At 43.4% G+C, this 20,476-nt stretch overlaps 2 protein-coding genes across 5 annotated transcripts; both read right to left on the bottom strand.

Moving 5' to 3' along the window:
• Positions 1-869: 869 nt before the first annotated feature.
• On the bottom strand, positions 870-8,347 carry nherf4a (NHERF family PDZ scaffold protein 4a). Its single transcript, XM_064300948.1, has 11 exons — positions 7,630-8,347; positions 6,285-6,312; positions 5,709-5,788; positions 4,682-4,938; positions 3,945-4,149; positions 3,547-3,683; positions 3,248-3,449; positions 2,764-2,960; positions 2,290-2,493; positions 1,870-2,095; positions 870-1,640 (listed from the first exon to the last, which is right to left on the bottom strand). Exons 1-10 carry the CDS (start codon positions 7,643-7,645, stop codon positions 1,892-1,894), a joined length of 1,530 nt encoding a protein of 509 aa, XP_064157018.1. The 5' UTR covers positions 7,646-8,347; the 3' UTR covers positions 870-1,640; positions 1,870-1,891.
• Positions 8,348-8,470: 123 nt separating this feature from the next.
• On the bottom strand, positions 8,471-19,367 carry nlrx1 (NLR family member X1). 4 transcript variants are annotated; one of them, XM_064300943.1, is made up of 9 exons: positions 18,689-19,367; positions 15,790-15,918; positions 15,580-15,655; positions 15,403-15,491; positions 14,407-15,029; positions 12,432-13,876; positions 11,476-11,562; positions 10,921-11,172; positions 8,471-10,234 (listed from the first exon to the last, which is right to left on the bottom strand). In XM_064300943.1, exons 2-9 carry the CDS (start codon positions 15,893-15,895, stop codon positions 9,904-9,906), a joined length of 3,009 nt encoding a protein of 1,002 aa, XP_064157013.1. In that variant the 5' UTR covers positions 15,896-15,918; positions 18,689-19,367; the 3' UTR covers positions 8,471-9,903. The 4 variants fall into 4 exon arrangements, with proteins under 4 accessions (XP_064157013.1, XP_064157012.1, XP_064157014.1 ...); XM_064300942.1 differs by having other exon boundaries at positions 17,900-19,367; XM_064300944.1 differs by having other exon boundaries at positions 16,803-19,367.
• Between the last annotated feature and the right edge of the window lie 1,109 nt (positions 19,368-20,476).

Raw genomic sequence — 20,476 nt, forward strand, 5'->3', positions numbered from 1 at the left:
ATTAAATGGCCAACGTTTACTCTTGTTTGCCCTTTCCATTGGAATGTCCTCTAGCCCTGGAGCAATGGGGGTTTATGGTCCCAAATGAATGAGCACAGGAACCAACCTGGAATTCCTTAGTTCATTAATGTGGATTATATAGAGGCAAAGATGTGTACAGAGAACAGGGTGTGGAGAATAATACTGCAGGAGATTAACTACAATTTCAAAATAGTCAACACCTGGATTTGTTATTCAATTCCACATTTCAAATTGTAATGTAGTATTGCGCAACAGTATGTTTCAGTACCATTAAGTTCAGAAATTAGACCGAAGATTATTGCCATGCCTATATGACAGGAATTTAATGTCAGTTACTTTCACTCCAAACAGAGAACAAAGACTTACGTGCTTTTATTGCCTATGATGCTCATAATTATAATAAAGCCCAGCTTTCTGTGTCATGTTGATTGTGAGAATGTTTTTTGCATTATCAGATAATACTTTTAATGAAAATTAAAACAGTTTATATTTAATAAGATTCTGTTTAATTCATACTTCAATTTAAATTAGTGGCTTGATTGTTTTGTTACCAGTGGAACACAGTGAGAAGTGTGGAAGATACACAGGTATGCCACCATGCTGCTGTAACTAAACACTGTGTCCCATCACTGAGTTATAGAGACCTCTGTTGTAGACCTCTATTCTAATAACACTCCTTGTTCTACAAAGGAACAAATATTTGTCTGCAACCTAGAAAATGGCGCTTCTGTTAAGGTTGAACATTTCTCTTAATTTGTTGTCTGCTAAAATTATAAGGGTAGGGTGATTGTAGACACATCCAGGATATCTTCAGGAATTATTTAAACAAATGTAAATTATATTTGTCATTTTATCTTTTGTTAAAGTGCATTTTATTAAAATAACAGCAAATACATTCACAGTATGAGTTGAAACCTTTTTCATACACATTCATGGCATAATATAAACACATCTGTGACATGCAGGGGGTGAGTGGGCTGCACTGTTTGCCGGTGAGGCACAGGTTAATGCATGAATTCTCCCCCCTGTGACATTCATAGAACTGATAATGAATAAATTGTAAAACAATAATATGAAAAAACCAAACGTTTTCCGTATAGAAAAAGTGCGTAACTCACAAATAGATTATCCTTTCTGTAACTTATAATCTTTTATATTCACAGTTATTTCATATAATTCAGTCCAGTACAAGTTTTCCTGATACATGCTCCCTTCTTTTTTGGAAATGATTCACAGATTTGGTATGATTCTATCAAAGCTTTGCTATGGAAAATAATACTGGTTACTTTTCATTTATCCATCATGTTAGCAGCCATTTTAATCCCAAGTGTCTGTCTCCTAGCTCACAGCTGTTTGGAGTATATGGTAGGTGATTGTCCCAGTGTGCAATCCTGTGCTGGAGTCCATAAGTCAGTTTTAATGGGGACATGGGGTGCGTTTGACAGGCTTGCTGTTGGTATTACAAGAAGAGCAACTAAAAATGTGTTCTCTAGCTGCAGTGCTGGGCCTGGCTTAGATCACTGAAAATTTGATTATCCACATGGTATATGCTCATGATCAACCGCAGAAGAATCATCCAATGTCCTTTACTGGAAGAAATCATTTTGACTTTCTTCAACCTGTAAATGAATGAAAGAATTATTAGCAAAAATATTGTTAAACCTCAGTAGAATTATAACAAAATGATTATCGTTATTGTGTATAAAGAATGTTTTGCAAGTTCCTATGTTAATGGTGTGTGTTTGTGTCTGTATGCACACACGACTGACTGTGAGCGTGTGTTTGCATGAGAGTTAATGTGTGTATCTGTGTGTTTGTGTGTATGTCTGGGGTGTATGTGTCCATTACCTGAGTTGTTACGGAGAACGAGTCATGGGGTAATGGGTATCGTGCTGTGCTTCAGTCTCTCATACCCACTTCTCTCAACAACAACCAGTCTTAGATAACAACCCCCCTTCTTCATTAGAGTCGCCACATCTTCTAAATCCTCATCCTCCACATTTTGGCCATTCACCTCAATGACCACATCCCCCTCCCGCAATCCAGCCTGCTCTCCAGAGCCTCCTATCTCCACCTACAGAATGAAAGATGCAATCCACACTCAATAAAAGCTTCAGCTGTGATGTATCCTTCATGTTTGCAAATAAGCAATACAGATGAAATCAATCATCAGAACTACAGTAAACCCAGAGGTTTACAGAGGAGAGAGAAGTGCAGCAGAGCCAAAATGGACGCTTGTGTGAGTGATAGCAGAGGACAGGACTGTACCTGGGCAATAAAGGTCCCGCTGCCATGCTGACCACTGCTTAAACGGAAACCAAAACCAGCAGGTCCTCTCACAAGGACACAAATCTGGGGACAGGGACGGGCACCCCGCCCTTCCCCGGGGAGTTCAGTAGATGGTGGTGCTGTTGTCTTTTGGGCCTCTTTTTGGAGTTTATGTTCACAGAAAATCAGAGGAGATAGGCCCAACTGGAAAAGGAAATATGCATTTATGAATGAAAAGTGATGCATGATGAATTCAACAATCTTTTCACAATGGCCTTCACATATGCGTCTGCTTATGTGATACATTTAAGAGGTTTTTTCAGATTTAATAGATAGGATCTAAACCGCATAGCAGAAATCAAAATGTTCTCAAATTATACATTTACTCTGAGTCTGAAAACACCTTCTCAGTAACGACGTGACTAGCTGCATTTTGGCATCGAGTTCGACAGTTAACTGTCTCCGTTCACACACCTGTATGTAGAGGTCTCTCCCATAGGCATGGATGGCGGTGAGAGTGACCTTTTCCCCGCTACATCGGATTCGGCGCACAATTTCCTCATGCTCTAGCTTTTCCACTGCATCTCCATTCACAGCCAACAGCAGGTCCCCATCCTCCATGCCGGCCTGCTCTGCTGGACTGCCAGCTTCCACCTCACGCAGCAGGTGAGCTACAGGGCACACACATACAGAATGATAAAAATCAGCCCACACATACAGACAGTCACTGTGTGTGTCCATGTGTTCGTGAGTGTGTGTGTGAGTATGCGAGTGTGTATGTGTGCGTGTGTGTGTGTATCGGCATGTGGTTGTGTGTGCATGTGTACGTGTGTGTGTATGTGTGTGAGTGAGTGTGTGTGTGTGTGTGTGTGTGTGTGTGTATGTGCGTGAGTGAGTGTGTGTGTGTGTGTGTGTGTGTGTGTGTGTGTGAGTGTGTGTGTGTGAGTGATTGCCTCACCAGTGCATCCCGAGGGCAGAATTTCCTGCCGCAGCACGAAGCCAAAGCCCTCCGGCCCCCGAAGCAGGTACAGATCACTGGGGAGGGGCAGATTGTGGGCTTCGGCCATGGTGGGTAAGATGGGCAGCCGGCGCCGGGTGTAGCTCCCTTCACTCTCACGGTCGATCACCAGGACGGTCACATGATCTGCACTTTTCTTTACCTATGAGGCAAATGTTGGACAGCATGCATACATAATTATGACACAGTCAGAGTCACTGTGGATGTATGCACATATAAATGTAGGCTTACAAGTGTACCATCTTGAGAAGGGCTGAATGGGTGAGTCCTGAGACCATGGCACCATTGATCCACACCAGCCTTTGTCCACTGCGAAGCCCCGCCAATTCTGCTGGACTGCCACTCAGTGTGGACACAGAGTACTTCCCCTTCTCCCCTGGACACAAAGGTCACACAGCATGTCAAACCCCCCAGTGTGTTACATCCTTCAGTGTATCATATCCCCCAGATCATTATGAAATCAGTCTAATGAAGCTAAAATAAGTGAAACTGGCAGTGGATAAACTTGCAGGTAGTAATATAAGCAGATCTAATAACAGGTGGTGTGTAAAACGGCTTAATGCTGTAATAATTGGTTGTTTGACTGACTGATTGGTTGACTGATTGGTTGATTGAGTGATTGACTGACTGACTGCACCTGGGACAGGGATGATGCTGAACCCGTAGCCAGCGCTGGGGTCCCTGCGGATGTGGCAGAGCTGTGGGCGGGAGCAGTTCTCCCCTCGATGGGACCTGGCCACACTCTGCAGGTCAACCCCCGCCCTCACCGCCTGCGCATACTCTTCCCCTCCCAGGACCAGGAAACACAGCTGCAGCCCACAGGCCTCAATCCTCTGCACCACCTGACACATACATGCACACACACACACACACACACACACACACAGACCCATGGGTACAGATAGAGGAGTGTTCAGTACAGTCACAGACAGGGGGAATGCAGGGCAGAGCAAGATATTAAGTTTGAAAGATTCTCGCTGCTTGTCCATTTGTTTGTCTGCTGGGGTTACAACTGTCACTGCAAATCCCACCCAACAGCTCCCTGATGATATCGCCATACTCCAATTGAATGAGCACAGCTAGCTTCTGTATTTTGATAACAAGCTACCAGGAACAACCCCACCCTTGACTATGATCATTCCCCTCTACCCCAACTCTCCTTATGAGGACAAAAGGGATTAGAAGGGTGAAAAGCATTGATTTAAGGACTGGGAAGGTGTAGGACGTAAAGCCCAGAAGTAACTGGGAGAAAAGCATAAAGCACTGGCATACACTAGCTAACCCAGTGTCAGCACAGCTTTGGAAATGCAGGCAGTGACTGGGGCAGAGCTGAGGGGCAGGCAGTGGGCAGCTGTGTTCTTTTCTGAGTCTTACCTTGTGGTGCTCAACATCATCCACAAACTCCTCGTTCACCTCCAGCAGCCGGTCCCCGTTCCTCAAGCCGCCTCGCTCCGCCCAGCTCCACGGCTCCACCTGCCCGATCAGGTGACCTCGCTGGCCTTTCTCCATTTGCAGGTAGAACCCAAAACTCTCCTCCTGCCTCCGATTCAACATGCAAATACGTGGTACGAACCACCCGTCTGGTTCCGTTGGGGAAAGGGGGGGTGGGCATGTATTGCATTGTAATTGATCTTATGTGTGTTATAGAAAAAAAAACATATTAAAAACATATCCTTGTATTACTTTACTTGAATGCAGTTGCATTATATTATTAATATTAATATTTTCAATATTTTTGAGTTACTTATTTTATATAAATTACACTGTTGAGCAAACAAACACAATATAGAAATTAGGAAAAACAGATTTATTTTAATTTTCTATATTTAAGTTTGGAGTTTTATATGTGTATAAACAAGTGCCTTGAAGGCTTTGTATTGTACTCAATAATCCCATCTTTTCCCTGAATAGCATGTTAATTGTCTTCAAGTGTAGATAGCATGTTAATCACCTGTAAGTGTTATTCTTGTAAATTATATGCAGCACTAGCCATCAAAGGATCTGAGTTTCCCTCTCACCCTTTAAAATGCTGGTCTATTTTTCCAATCTGCTTGTTTTTAGTGCTGGGTTTTCCAAATTTATCTGAGAAGGGCTGGTATGGGTTCGGACTGTTGTTCCAAGGTCATGATTATTTAATTAGTTGATGCAGGTGTTTTAGTGCAGGGCTAAAAGCTTTCATAGATAAGACTGAACACCCCTGGCATAGTGTTTAAATATGATACTCCTTTTGATATGTCATCATTTTACACTTTTTTCCCACGACAAATCAAATGGGGTTTTTGAAATCGTACGTGACAACCTGTTTGTAAAAGCTGCTGTGCACAACATTGACTGAGGGATTGATCGGCAGGTTAGGGCAGTGGACAGTATGGGAGAATGATGGGAAATCACTGTACTGTACCTGCATCTTCTGCAATGGCCAGAGCCGGATTGTCAATCCCCTGTTTGGGATTGAAAGTGAACCTCCGGTGATTAAATCCACTGTAATTAACAGATAACGGACATACATAAATAATGAAAGTAAGTGATAAATATACAAACATTAAATTTGATTATATGTAAACACATGATGAAAGCTTTTAGATCATTGCACTTTAAACCATGTTCTGGTATGTTGGAAAACAAGTAGTACAATAAACAAAATTCATACATGACCATAGTAGTGAATCATTTGATATATCTATCATATATTCCATCTAAGTGTCTAAAATATCATTCAATGCAGAACTGTGGGTCAATCAAAAATATACTGTAGAACTGAAATTATATATTTTCTCTTTTTTTTATTTTAACTCCAGAACTAACTGTCCTTTAAAAGGGGCATATTTTTGGTTATTAGGTGCTCAACCTAAAGTTGTAAAATTAAAAAATTGGCATGTTATTAATTTATTTATAAATAATTATATTTGTATATAATTTTATATAAATTAAAGTAATTGCATTAATTTGTATATAATTAAGAGGGAGAGAGACTTACTGTGTTAAGACCATGGCATTCCCCAGTCCTAAAACAGTAAGAGAAATGCTTAGAGAACAGCATACTGGTGACATGTGATAGGCTGCTTTCTGGGGGCTGGCTGAAGAACAAGTTTATTCATCTCTAACAGTACTGGACACATTAACTGTGGTTCTGTAGAACTGCAACCTCACTAGATACTAGCTGAGCTGGAGATTATCATTAACTTAAAACATCCCATCTTGTGAAGTTTTGATGGGCAGTAAACAGTAATCCACGGTTGAAACACTCAATATGCAGGAATTCAGGCCAAACCTGTTTGTCGATGAGCAAAGTGTTTGAGTAGCTATGTTTGAATGGCAATAGCATTTCTTTTTAAAAACCAGGACAGGACTGTTTTCAGTAGGGAAACTAAACCTGTTAATATTGCATAGGTTCAAAGAAGAGCAATTTCTTTGTACACCTGATACTGGCTGCAAGCAGTAACCAGTGGAGAAGTATGTGGAAAGGTGAAAATGAGATGGTCTAACATTCTGGAGTTGGGGCGGTTTAGAGTGGAGTTATTTTGTGTGGATGTTTACTGTTGAGTGACACCCAAAGATAACCTCATACTTCTCTGTATATCTGCTATCTGTACAGGAGTGATGGGAAGGATAAAACTTAAAATGAGTTGCTTAGTCACCTCAACTCATTAGAACCATACACAGTATGCACTGCTTGTTTATCCATATTCTGTATAATAATAATAAGCTTTATTTATATAGCACCTTTCATACATAAAATGTAGCTCAAAGTGCTAAAAGTGTATGTATTACTGCTGAGGCAAAAACTACTTTCAATCACAACTCTGACATCATGCTCATGCTTTTACAGCCAAGCCATTATAAGGTAATAAACAATGTATAAAAATCTATTATAAAACATTCTTCATCGCCACTATATTAATCATTTACCCTTGATTCACTTCTTATATTTTCCTGTACAGTTGCTCACTGAATACCGTTAAAACTGTCAGCATTTTTCAAGATATTAGTTTAGCACACTGACACACATTTTAAAGATAGTCTCTTTCTCTCAATCAGAAAAGCACACTTTTGTTGTTCTCTACATCTGTCTGGAAACTTAAATCACCATGAAATATTAACAGATTGTCAAAATGAAAGTTGTGACTGGAGAGAATAAAACCAGGAAACCTGATCCTTCTCTGAAGAACTGGGGAGACAAATAATATGACATGTACAGATCTGCAAGACTGAGTTAAACAGTCCACTGTTAGAGCACGTTGGAAAATGATCAACTAAAATAAAAAGGGAATAGATGTGTAAGAAAGAAAGAGGAAGGCTGTTTTAAAGAAATGGCTGGTTACCTGTGGCCTGCTCCATGGCTCTGTGGTTGGGTCCTCAGCAATGCTGAGGTGCAAGGTGCACCAAGAGAGACTGTTTTGAGTCCGTCACAGACTCCTCCCAACTCCTCCAAAGGGAAATGTGTCTGGATTAATGTTTAATCTGCATCTGGAGAAACTTTCCTTGTCCTTGTTCTCAAACAATCCCATTGTCCTTATAAAACACTGATTCTAAAGAAACCTGTCTACCCCTTTGTGCAAGACAGAAGGAAATGATCACGAGTGTGTAATAAGACACTGGACTAAAAAGACCCCAGGGAGAAAGACCATGCTGTTTTTTTTCTCACATAGACAAGGTAGACAATGCACTCAGAGCTCCACCAAGGATTGCATACACTCTTCCCTTCCCAGAATACCCAGAATTCTTACAGATGTGCATAGTAAATTTCAGTTGCATACATTTTTTCTCCATTTTGGCTAAATTTCAGTAACCAGCTAATCAAAATGTCAAAAAAGTGATCAAATTTGCGAATGAAAGGACACAGCTGATAAAATGAGCTCTTCTGAAGCCCTGATCACTTCGTTCAAAATGAAAACAAAAAACAAACTATTTCAGGCATATCTATTAGAAACACAGTCAAGTCTCAATGCTCCTCTGTACTTTACTCTTAGATGAGTTTTAATGAGTCTAAGATCAGTTTGGACCGGAATTAAATAAAAAAAGAAATTACTAAATCAAAAAAACCAATATTACTGCATGAAAACGGGCAAACATCATATTAATATTGATATAACAAACACTCTTAAGTCATTAGCACTTTGTCTGTGAGTCTTTAAGCCATAAAGTATTCACAATGGTCAGGTATTCTTTGCATAACAGTTTATTGCATCAAATTCTCAGCTTGCAATTCAACATCATATCAAGTATATCAAGACAGGCACAAAATGAGCAACATGCAGCCTTTCTTCTTACACTTTCTCGATATTTATGAATGCTAAATTTCAGCAATTTTCAAGATTTTATTGGAATGAATAGTTTTTATAATTGCTTTTTTGCTTTTATCCGTTTTGTTCACTTGAACATTAATAATATTATGCTTCTCAATGCAAAAAAACACGCTTAAAGGTTTCTTTTGGGTAATAGCTCTGTAACCCTGAACATTATGAAACATTTTTCACTTACTATTCAAAATTAAATATAGTTAATCCCGGCAGCTGCATATCGCATTCTGTCCCTGTCTGTTCAAAATATAGTTGCATTCTTGACTCTTTTCTCCTCTGTGTAACAGTTTAGCTGCATGCTGGATTCCTCAGCACTTGATTCAGACAATTTCAGGTTTGTTCCAAAAGCCCCCAGTTTCCGCACTCTGCTATTATAAGTAAATGCTGAAATAGCAAAGTGCGTAGCATAACAGCAATCCACACAAAGGCAGCAACAAGTCTAGCTTCAATACACCTTTCATGTTAGCTAGCTAACACTGATTAGTAATTATGTCAAATGTCAAACTGTAAACAAACTAGCTGTTCTCTTATCCCATAATATTTAAAAATGTGCAACACGGAACATGTTAACATGATACTCTTACAAATATCATCACAATGTCATACTTAGATTATTTTACACATTAACGCTACATGTACCTCATTCATGAAAGCTCCTGAGTTGAACATCAGTTACAGGAAGACAGTTGGAAGATTTTGTTTTCCCAGTGTACAAGCGATGAAATTCTGCTCAGTGAAATGATGGTCCATCACTGCCTATCCAAGATGTTGGAAAACAAGACACGTTTGTTCGCGAAACTTTGTGACTGAAAACAATCATTGCATTAAGCTAAAGCTATGCTCCAGTCATTAGGGAAATGTTTGAAGATTGGGAGTAACCCTCCTATTAGTAATTTTTAAGTTAGAATTGATTAAAACAGAGAATACTGACAATACTGAGAATACAGGTGCAATCATGTTAAGGAGGATAAAAAAACAGAAAGTGGCCAAGACAAAATTCACATGGAAAATTTCCATTAAAAATATTGAAATGTACCAGAAATTTTGAGATTAATATTTTTGTTAGATTCTGAAATGTAAAGCATAGGCTTGGAAGCTGATTAATTGATATGGCTTTAATTGCATCTCACTGCCTTCCTCTTTAATATGTGAACTCGCTATTGTCGCTGAGTGACCACATCATAAGGCTACATTTTGCAAGATGCTAGCCTGCTCAGCCCCAATGTATTCTATTGAGTGAAGAGAGCAGGACTGTCCAGCCCTGTCCGGCCCAGACACCGCTGCAGTGGTTCATCTCTACGGGGAGCCCTTCTCCAGCATGCGCAGCGTCTCCCTCACGCCCCTCTCCACCCGGCGGAAGTGCAGCCTCTTCCACAGGCTGTGCTGCCGCCGCCGGCCCGACTCCAGGTCGCGCAGGAAGACCTGCAGCTGCTGGCGCACGCGGCTCATCTCCCAGGAGGCCGAGTTCTGCTGGATGACGCTGAGGATGGGGTGCCAGTCCTCCGACACGTCCGAGCCCTCGGTCACCGAGGCCAGCACCTTCACGTGGCGGCCAGTGGTCTTCTGCGGGACCCCGCGCACGTACAGCGAATGCTTGCCCGCCTCGCTCAGGCGGTTCAGGTAGAGGCTGTGGAGAAACACAACACGGTATCACAACAGAAATATACATACAAATTACTATACAGGGTGAGTTATAAACTTCAGGCAATACAAGTGTCAAGACCCCATGCCATGCAAATACCAGTGTGTTGCCTCAGTTATTTCAGGCTAATTATAGACATCTGAAGTTATTCAGATCGTAGTGCTAGGTTTTCTCATGTCCCCTGCATAAGTTTGCTCAACTTGGCTTTGCAGGGATCTGCACTTTCTCAGTGGATGAATTACAGACCACCTTCTAATCAAATAGCTTGCGGTCAGAACTAAGGAGCAGTGCAGGGGTGCTGGACCAGGGGTCAGGGGTTGAGGGTCAGAGGTGGACCTCACTGTACTGTATGAATGTCGAGGTGCTGAAGCAGGGGTCAGGGGTCGAGGGTCAGAGGTGAAACTCACTGCACTGTGTGGATGGTGGGGTGCTGGACCAGGGGCCAGGGGTTGAGGGTCAGAGGTGGACCTCACTGTACTGTATGAATGTTGAGGTGCTGAAGCAGGGGTCAGGGGTCGAGGGTCAGAGGTGAAACTCACTGCACTGTGTGGACGGTGGGGTGCTGAAGAAGGGGTCAGGGGTCGAGGATCAGAGGTGAAACTCACTGTACTGTGTGGATAGTGGGGTGCTGAAGAAGGGGTCAGGGGTCGAGGATCAGAGGTGAAACTCACTGTACTGTGTGGATAGTGGGGTGCTCTCTGCAGGCGTCCACCAGCGTGAGGGCAGCGCTGTCCCCGATGTTGTTGTAGGCCACGTTGAGCTCCTCCAGCTCGTGGTGCTGCACCAGGCCCTGTGCCAGGAGGGCCGCGCCCGCGTCTCCCAGGCCCGTGTGCATCAGGGACAGCCGCCGCAGAGAGTGGTTCCCCGGGAAGGCCTCAAGCAGGTGGGCCACCCCCGACTCCAGCAGGGAGTTATCACACAGCCTGGAGCGTCACACAGCGCACAGTCAGACACTACCAGAGTCACACTCCTGCTGTTTACACACCTCAATTACAAACTGCGTTTTCAAAATATGATACTCTCAGAAAATAATTCATTAAAAATGGATGATGTAATAAATTACATAAAAGAAAAAAACAAGTGTTCCTGCTTAACTGACAGCAAGGAATGCTGTTAACCAATTATCCATGGACTTTACATCAGCTGTGTTGTTGCCTACCTTTCAAAATTTAACAAGTCAAATAAAATGAAGAGCATTAAGAAGAGTCAGACAGAGAGCATCTTACTGTAAGGATCTAAGTGCACAGCTGGGGTGAAGTAGCACATCTTTGAGGATTACGCAGGACTCAGAACCCAACCTGTTAAACTGCAGACTGTGGACACACGGGTATCACACACACACACATGCCGTTAGTGGTCTGATACCAGGGGCTTCCATGCTATCAGCTGACATTTCACACAGGAAACCTGCACGGGCCAAGCTGACACATTAAGTTAAACACATTCCCATCAAGTTATGTCCCATGACAAGTCACCATAACCACACTGCAAAACAAAAAAAAATATCTTAACAAGTATTTTAGTCTTATTATTTTGATTATTATTCCTTTTTTATTATTACTTTTTTTGCTACGTAAGACAAAACGATTGCCAATGAGGAGAGAGTGACTCATTTCAAGATTTTCCAGGGGGATAATTTCTAGTGGGGACAATTTCACCTGTCAAGCAATAACTTTAAACAAGCTTATATTGTCCACTTGAGAGAAATACAATTAGATTTTAAGTGTAATTACAAGACAAAAACCCTTGTTAAGACAGACATTTTTTGGCAGTGCACTGGATTCTGATAGCATCATAAAAACATCATGTAATGTTATCAGGGCACCCCCAACTTAACCAACACAAACAGGAGTGAGTCAGAAATAATTGTAGTACACCTCTCCATGGCAAGAGGGTGAACCAACTGAGTGACTTCATTTATCACCACATCTCATGCTTTTAGAATTTGTTAAGTATTTAGTGCATGAGAACACATCTTACTGGATAAATGCACCTAACAAAGACAGCAAAAATAGCATTTTACAGAGAGTAAAATGCAATTAACACAGTAGACTGTACTTAACACGGACAGTGAAAGGGCAGGAAGCACCACCTAGCGCGGACAGTCACTGAACATGCGCAGTGAGCCGCGCGCAGGTGACTGAATGGCAGGCGGGTAACAAGGCGCGGTCTTTGGCCTCACTTCAGACTGCGCGTGTGGAGGAAGGCCGGCTGCAACATCTCCAGCAGGTCCTGGGTCAGGTGGCAGTCGGAGAGGTCCAGCTCGTCCAGCAGGTGCCTGGAGGGGGCGCAGCTGAGCACGGAGCTCAGGATGAAGCACTTGAGGGGCGTCATGCGCACGGTGGAGAGGCGGATGGTCCGGAGGGAGCCCAGCACCTCGGCCGACAGCCGCGGGTTCTGGAACTCGTACAGCAGCACCAGGATGTCCATCAGCTCCTCGGGGGGCTGCTCGCGCCGGATCTCCCGCACCAGGTGCCTCCGCAGGGTGCTGGTGATCTGGGACACCGCCGAGCTCTTAATGCCGCAGCCCAGCTGCTCCAGCAGCACCCGGTTGTTGTAGTGCAGCAGCCCCCCCATGAATATGGGGTACAGCTCGAAGGCCTTGCTGTCCACCATCTGCTGGGGCTGGGGTCCCTGCACCCCCAGCAGGCTCTGCTCCACCTGGTCCAGCACGTCCTCGTTGAAGCTGTCCTCCGAGCGGAACATCTCGGCCGCCAAGGTGCGGGCGATGCGGCCCTTGCTGTGGACGGAGATCTTCTCGTACAGCTTGGGGAACAGCTTGATCAGGTTGAAGATGGCGAAGATCCTCAAGGGGATGAACTTGGCCAAGATGGTCATGAGGGTGGTGACGTCCTCCCCGGCCTGGCCGATGGCGGAGGAGAGCTGCTGGCTCACCTTCTCCAGGGCCGACTTGTTCTCGCCCAGCACCACGTACAGGGCGGCCAGGTACTCCTGCATGGCGGGCACGGTGAACACGTAGCGCTTCTCCGCCTCCCCCGCCTCGGCCGAGCCGTGGTTCTCGCCGCTGGGCACCAGGAAGAAGTCCAGCACGTCGGTCCGGAACACGGCCAGCTGCCGCAGCTCCTCGTCCGTCTTGGTCTTCCCGCCGACCCACTGCTCCAGCTCGTCCTCCGAGAAGGAGGTGCGCTTCCGGGTGACCCCGTCGAAGGCCAGCTTTCCCACGGTGCGCACCACATGCCTCATCAGGGACTCCGGCAGCTCCCGGTCGCCGCCACCGCCCCTGCCCCCGCCCTCGGCCGCCTCCAGCACCTCCCCGCCGAAGACGAGGCGGAGGAAGCTGGTGTAGATGCCGCTGAGGGTGCGGGTAGGCGAGGAGCCGCTGGTGAAGTGCAGCAGGTGCAGCGTGGCGCAAGTGAGCCAGCAGTAGGAGGGCAGGAAGCAGGCGGTGGCCAGCTGGCCCTCGCGCTGCAGGTTGAGGTACAGCAGCTCCATCAGGGACTGGGCCTCGGCGCTGGGCCTGGCCGTGGTCTGCTGGAGCAGCCTGCTGGTGAAGTACGCCCGCTGCCTGTCGGGGTCGCTGAAGCCGCAGATCTGCACGAAGCGCGCCACGTACTTCTGGGGCACGCGATCCACGGCAGACAGTCTGGTGCTGACCAAGATGCTGGCCTGCAGGAGACAGGAAGACGGTTATGAACACCTGCAGCAGGCGCTGCCTGGAACAGCTAGGCAGAATGGCGCAGAATAACATTCTGTCTAGATGTGATGTGATATCCTGGTAACCACAAAAATAAAAATGTACCTGCGAAAGCCGACAACAAGACGCTGAAACAAACTGTGAACCATCATTGTTTTTTATGAAACAATCTGCCAGTATGCGTTCTGTACTGTGGTGAATGTATTGTTCTGTCATATCAATTTGTATTTCATTAACTGTATTGCACTGGATGTTTTGTCATGTCTGTTTGAATGTTAGAGGACCACAATGTAAATAAGCCTGCTAGCTTTCTTGTGTTTCTATCCTCAACAACTTTTTGAAAGGATTGCTGTCAGCTATGCAGTCTTTTAAATTGTCAAATAAATTCATTCATTTATTCATTCATTCATTCAACCCAGTTTAAAAGGTTTGACTTCCCAAACAGCACACAACCCAGGGAGTGTCCTTCCCCAATCCGCACAGGGAGCAGCGCGACTCTTACCTCAGGCAGGAGGTACTTTCTCAGCAGGTTGACCACGATGGTGGCGGGGGGCAGGGGCTCGTTGGGGTCGCTGCACAGCTCGGTGGAGGCGATGCGGAAGTCCAGGCCCATCTTCTCCATGCCGTTGAAGATGAAGAGCACGTTCCCGGCCTGGCCGCCCTCCCCGCTCAGCAGGGGCGTCCGCCGCAGGTGCATGTACTTTCGGCCCACCAGGTCGCGCAGGGAGACGGGCCGGGTCATCTGGGACAGGTCCTCGCAGGAGAAGGGGATGACCAGGCTGAACTGGGCCAGCGTGGCCCCGGCGCACCAGTCCAGCACCAGCTTGCGCACCACGGTGCTCTTTCCCGTGCCCACCGCCCCGTACAGCAGCACGTTGACCCCTCTGCCAACCCCGCATCCGCCGTCACAGCAGGCCGCGTCGAAGAGCTGGCCCACGTCCAGGGCGGGGTGCTGGTGCACCACCAAGGACCCCTGGAGGACCCCCCGGCTCTCCTCCGGCTTCCTCTCCACAATCAGGGGGTCCACGTACATGCTCCCCGCGCTGAATTCCCCGAAATGCAGCTCCTCCTGGGGCAGGTGGCTGAACCACAGGCTCAGCTTCTGTTTGTGCACCTGGATGGGATCTGAGGGAAATCGCATACTGAAGATAAAATTTCCAATAAAATCATGCTGCGTCTCACCTCACGTCTATGCTCATGGTGTTTTATTTACATCTTATCATATTTATTCAGAGTAATGCGCAGTACGAAAGCAGTGTTTCTGCCCATCCGTGCCCATAGACACGCCTATAACAACTTTTTCTTAATGCCTTAACAGAAAATTGGCAAATTTACTGAATTCTGTAATTAACGCAATATTATAAGGTCTGATTGCAAGCTACAAAAACTCACAGCTGCATAAACACAGATTTGATCAACACAAACATTGATTTGATTGACAGACACGTCAAAATGCACACACCTTCACAAAATCCAACCTTAAAAATACCTTGCTCACCTGTCCCATCTGCAGTGGTGCTCTGGGGTCTGACTGAGCTCTGAACTGGTCTCTGCAGGCTCCATAGTGCTCCACTGAGAAAGGGCTGTCTGGGAGGAGATTGCACCTGTGGTGTGTGCACTTTCAAAACATCTATACGAAACGCCCATACAAATCTATTAATACCAGAAGGCTTACCTGTCCAAGGAATATTTCACCCCCCTGAGAATGGTGTGGTTGTAGACTTTACTGGACACATGGCTGAATTTCAAATCTAAAAATAAAAGCAGTGACCATCACAGGCAGAACCCTCTGTTCCAACAAAAACAAGACAAACACAGATAAAAACAGAGATAACCGCACAGCTTCCTAAACATTAACCACAGAGTTCAGGAGAAGGAGCCTTACTCTGCTTCCAGGTGACCAGGGTCTGAGTTCTGTAGAGAAGGCCACGCTGTGTCCCCTGCCATCCCATCACAGCTCTTGCACCTGGACACCTGGAGCACTTCAACATCCTGTAGCTCCCACTAGCACCCCCTAAAACAGCAAGCACATTCCTTCTTTAACTTCCCTAAAATAAAGTATGTGGGTAAGAGAACCATTTAAGCTGCTGTGGCCAAACCATTTGCACTTCAAACAATTAAACTACATATAAACAATGTTTTCTTATTTATTATTTTCAAAATGAAACTAAACAAGAAAGATACACATGCCGCTCCTCCAAAGCTTTTCAGAAGAGCATAAAGCCTATAATTTATAAAAACAATACCTCCCGCCTCCATGCTAAAACAGGTATACCTATCACAACCGATATGACACTCCCTGGCCTATGGCATTTCTTACTAATGTGTGTCTCAGATCACATAAAAGCTTTGTCGTGTTAGCATAATTACAACATTACCATGCACTGCACTGTAATATGACGTGTAATTTTCAGAATTTCTTTGTTCAACCAACTGGTACGGGGCGTGACTGTTAGTTTATCGTACAGCCAAAGCAGGTCTTCTAGATAAAAGTCTTATGTTCAAATGAACACAGACGCACAGAAAGAAAGTGAACATACACTCAAAAACTAATGAGCACAGTCCACCAAAGTTCTTCCTTACCCTGTCTGTCGTGTTCAGATTCTATTACCACAGTGTAAGAACAGCCCAATTCTGACAACAGTGCAACACGCACTCCAGTGATCACAAGAACACACCCCAAAGCCCATTAGTAACATTGACCTCCAAAACTACCCAGACACAGGACATGGAGACCCGGCGGCCTTCCCTCCCGTTCTGACCAATCGCTACGTTTGCATGGCACTAATCCCTCCTCCTGCTAATCTTAGTGGCCAATGCTCTGCACGAGTTTCACCAGCTCCTCCCCCTCCACTCCTCCTGTATGGAAGCCCATACTTCCATTGCATATGAATGTACCTTGGCCCCTTTCCAGGGAGAAGAGCACAGTGCTGCTTTCTATTTACAGGACAGCAATGCTTCTGCGTTTGTGTGAATTTTAGAGAGGGCCTGTGCTGTGCCGTCAGATGAAGCTGGTCAACTATGAACATAAAAGTGACTAAGCCCATTTGCTGTTGGTGGTTTGTTTTAACATTCCATCTGTTTGCATAATAGTTTGTAAAATGTACATGATTTGCCTTTATTCAAACAAAGCATTATTGACAACACTTTCTCTTTCTTGATAGGAGTACTGAAAGTCAAGTGACAAGGATATGAAGATTGCAAAAAATGAGATACAATAAATAATCCTATAAGAAATAACACACAGTAGTAAAAAGTAGCACAAATGCTACACAAAGAAGTAAGAATGTAGGCCTACACAAGTAAGGTCATTCTCAGATTTAGAAATACTGCATATTAATTCACGGTATTATGAAACAATCACAAAATAATAACATTTATAAAGCATTTGTCATGAGTGTTCAAGGTCTTAACAGATGTTACAACATTCTTCTTATTATTATTTTTATTGTTGTTATTGTTGTTAGGTCAAACTTGATGATCCACAGAAGCCATTTTGCATCACAATGCTCCCTAGGCATCAAATTCGGTAGAAAAGACAGAATGAACCAGATTTAAAATTAAAATAAAATAAAAAAATTAGGAAATATTCTGTACTTGTCACAAACATTTACAGCAGTGCGTTGGAGCGTTCAGGGAACCTCAGTGATCCGTAAAAAAACTACTGTGACAGAGCAATTCAATAAACGCATGTAAGTACAGCAACAGGCTGTTTCAAAAAACCACTACCATGAATACTAGTATACACACGATTCATATAAGAAAAGACAAATTTTACGTTAAAGCTGGCATTGATATGTTTTCACGGAGCTGTACAACGGAAAAGTTTTTTTCTGCAAACAAAAGCACATTTTAGATTACCAAGGCAACAATCACGCACTACCCTACTTCTAAGAGGCAGGCCTATAAATAGCGTTACAGTAAGTTACAGAGTTAAACCTGCAAAAGAACAATAGGTTTTAAGGTTTAAATGCATGCAAAAACACGTAGCCTACCCTGCATTAGATGACTCAGTTGTAAGCATTAAAGCATGCCCGTCAAATCAACATCGTTACATACGTTAGGCTATACCGTAGCATAACACTTCTACTTTAGAAATTGTGGCTGCAAATAAAAAAACGTTCACAACCGTAAACATGCTATTTAATGTTTTTTTTTTCTTTCTTTCTTTTTTTTTTTTTTTACTTCGCATGTAATAACTAGCCCCGCAGAAGATTTCAAGCCGGCGGAAGAGTTAATTGTGACGGATAAACGAAAATGAAATCGTGTGCAGATTTTGCAATTGGCACCAGAAATAACATTCGCACAAGGCTATATTGGTGACTAGCTTTTGACTAAACTAGTTAGACTACCTAACTCCACGGGTTACTTTGGATACTGATCTAATAACAACAATAGATTTCCAATCTCGATAATGAAAGCTGTCAGGCTATAGCTAACGTTAGCTGTCAATTCCATATACACATTGAGCATCGGCTTCTAGTCTAACGTAAGCTACTGTTAGCTAGCTAAAGCGTCAAAACACTAGAATAAAGCAATTATGCGTGCTTTTACACGCTAAACACGTATTCTAAAAGCTTGATTATGAAAAATAAAGCCTAAAGGAAAACATCGCAAAACTGAGCTGAGTAGTACGATGCCAAACAAATGCAATGTGTTTGTGAAATTAAGTCTTTAGGCTAAACGTTCACTGATTAACTAACAACACAAAACGTCACAGACATAGGCTATAGCCAAAAGCACCTTTTGAACCAATATTATATTCAATAATTAATCCACGTTACCTTAAACATAACGTCTGTGCTGGTAAAACGGAATGCCTCTACTCATTCTATAAACCTACTTCCGCAATTCACGACAACTTTTTTCTTTCTTTCTTATAGCGTTGGCGAATCTTCGTATGATGATATATAAGATGATATATCATCTTCGATAAATCACATCAAATATCAGCCACAATGACAATATAGGCCATCCGATGCCCATCCAAGCTTGTGTTGGTATTCATGTAGCCACTAGCCAAGCCTTGCAGTCGGATCACCTCTAGATATATACAGTTGGAGTTAAATATACTTTGGATCATACATCTAAACCTATAGATGTGTTAATTAACATGTATACAGGCCTAGTCCACACTCAAATAGGTGTCCTTGCTGTAGGAAATTAGGACTACATTTACAGAGGTAAACATCTTCGTAAGGGCTTCCCATAGACCACCGAGGCAGAGCACTGTCCCTTCAACAGAGTGGGAATCTTCCCTTCAGTAAGTTAAAACACTTAACTGCCTGTTTAATACAGTAAACTTGACAGTTAAACATGTAGACAGGAAGGTGCAAGTTAGCCTATCAATAGATTTTTTTTTAAACCAACTTGTTAATGGATTAATGTGAAAGCAATGAAGTCTAATATTTGAACTCTTCTGGCTCATCTCTATATTTTTTGGCGATTTCTTATCTGGCCTTTCTCTGCTGCTGCTGCTGTGCGGTTTGCATCTTGCAGTGTAGCCTCTATAATTTTGTTTTCAAAGTGCTCTGTATGGTGGCTTATGACATTTTTACCCCAGCCCCTGGAGACTGTGCTGGTGATGTTACTGACTGTTGTTGGTTTTTCTTCACAGCTCTTAGGATTTGTCTGTCATCAACCACACTTGTCTTCCTTTGCCAACCTGTACATTTTTTATTTCCATCAGTGGTTTCTTTCTTATTCAATACTTTCCAAACTGCTGTACTTTAAATACCCAGTTTCTGTGCTGTCCTTCTTAATGAATTCTCCTGTCCCCTCACCTTACAGATTAGTTGTTTTACAGTCATGGGTAGTTCTCTGGTCCTCGTGGTGGTGTATGCCCCTGACTCCAAAAGCAGTCTCCACAGAGAAAAACAAAGACTAAAACCAAGACTAGACACTCACTGCTATTGTATGTGTGAATAATCCATGCAAAAGGAAATGTCTGAGCAGTAGTTAACACATGTCAGTCATCCATTAATTTGCTTTTGCACAGCTGAAAATGGGTGGACTCAACACAAAAACAGCTGTTTCTGTGAAATGGTAAAACATATACACAATTAAAGACCATGAAATAAAAGCGTATTGTCTGTACTTTTGTCTCACATTCATTTTCTGATTTCAAATCTAACTGCCTTAAGTATGTAACAAAAATAACTAATTTCACTCTACCATTCCCACGATTGTGGAGGGCACTGTATCCATATTGTTTTTTGGAGTATTCCTCAAAAAATTGCATTTAATATTAATTTAGGCTCGGACTATTTCCTATGGTGTATGCAAACTGAGATCAGTGGGTTCAAGGAAAGATGTATTGGTGCAATATAAAAACGGATATTATCATTCATAATTGTGAGTAAACTCTATAAACCTTTCTGATCATAAATAATTCTCTGTAAATATAGAATGAACTTATTTAACCTTTTGGTTTTTTTTGTTTTTTGTTTTATTTTATTTTATAATTTTGTTTGGCCACATTTGTTTGGTCTAGCCAAAGGTACTGTGCTCTTGAATCATATATATGCCACCTACTCCACCACAGCAGCTGAACATATCCGCCTGTAGACTCC

This window comes from Anguilla rostrata, chromosome 12 (assembly GCF_018555375.3).
Source record: "Anguilla rostrata isolate EN2019 chromosome 12, ASM1855537v3, whole genome shotgun sequence".
In the NCBI taxonomy this organism is placed as follows: Eukaryota; Metazoa; Chordata; class Actinopteri; order Anguilliformes; family Anguillidae; genus Anguilla; species Anguilla rostrata.

Bases quoted from the DNA above. Each gene is read 5' to 3' on its own strand.
- nherf4a (XM_064300948.1), bottom strand. The intron at 3,684-3,944 runs GTGCAGTCAGTC...CTTTGTGTCCAG, and splicing joins CAGCATCATCCCTGTCCCAG to GGGAGAAGGGGAAGTACTCT. The intron at 2,096-2,289 runs GTACAGTCCTGT...TTCATTCTGTAG, and splicing joins GCGGGACCTTTATTGCCCAG to GTGGAGATAGGAGGCTCTGG.
- nlrx1 (XM_064300942.1), bottom strand. The intron at 15,030-15,402 runs GTGAGCAAGGTA...GATTTCCCTCAG, and splicing joins CACCACTGCAGATGGGACAG to ATCCCATCCAGGTGCACAAA. The intron at 11,173-11,475 runs GTAAGATGCTCT...GTGACGCTCCAG, and splicing joins TGTGCACTTAGATCCTTACA to GCTGTGTGATAACTCCCTGC.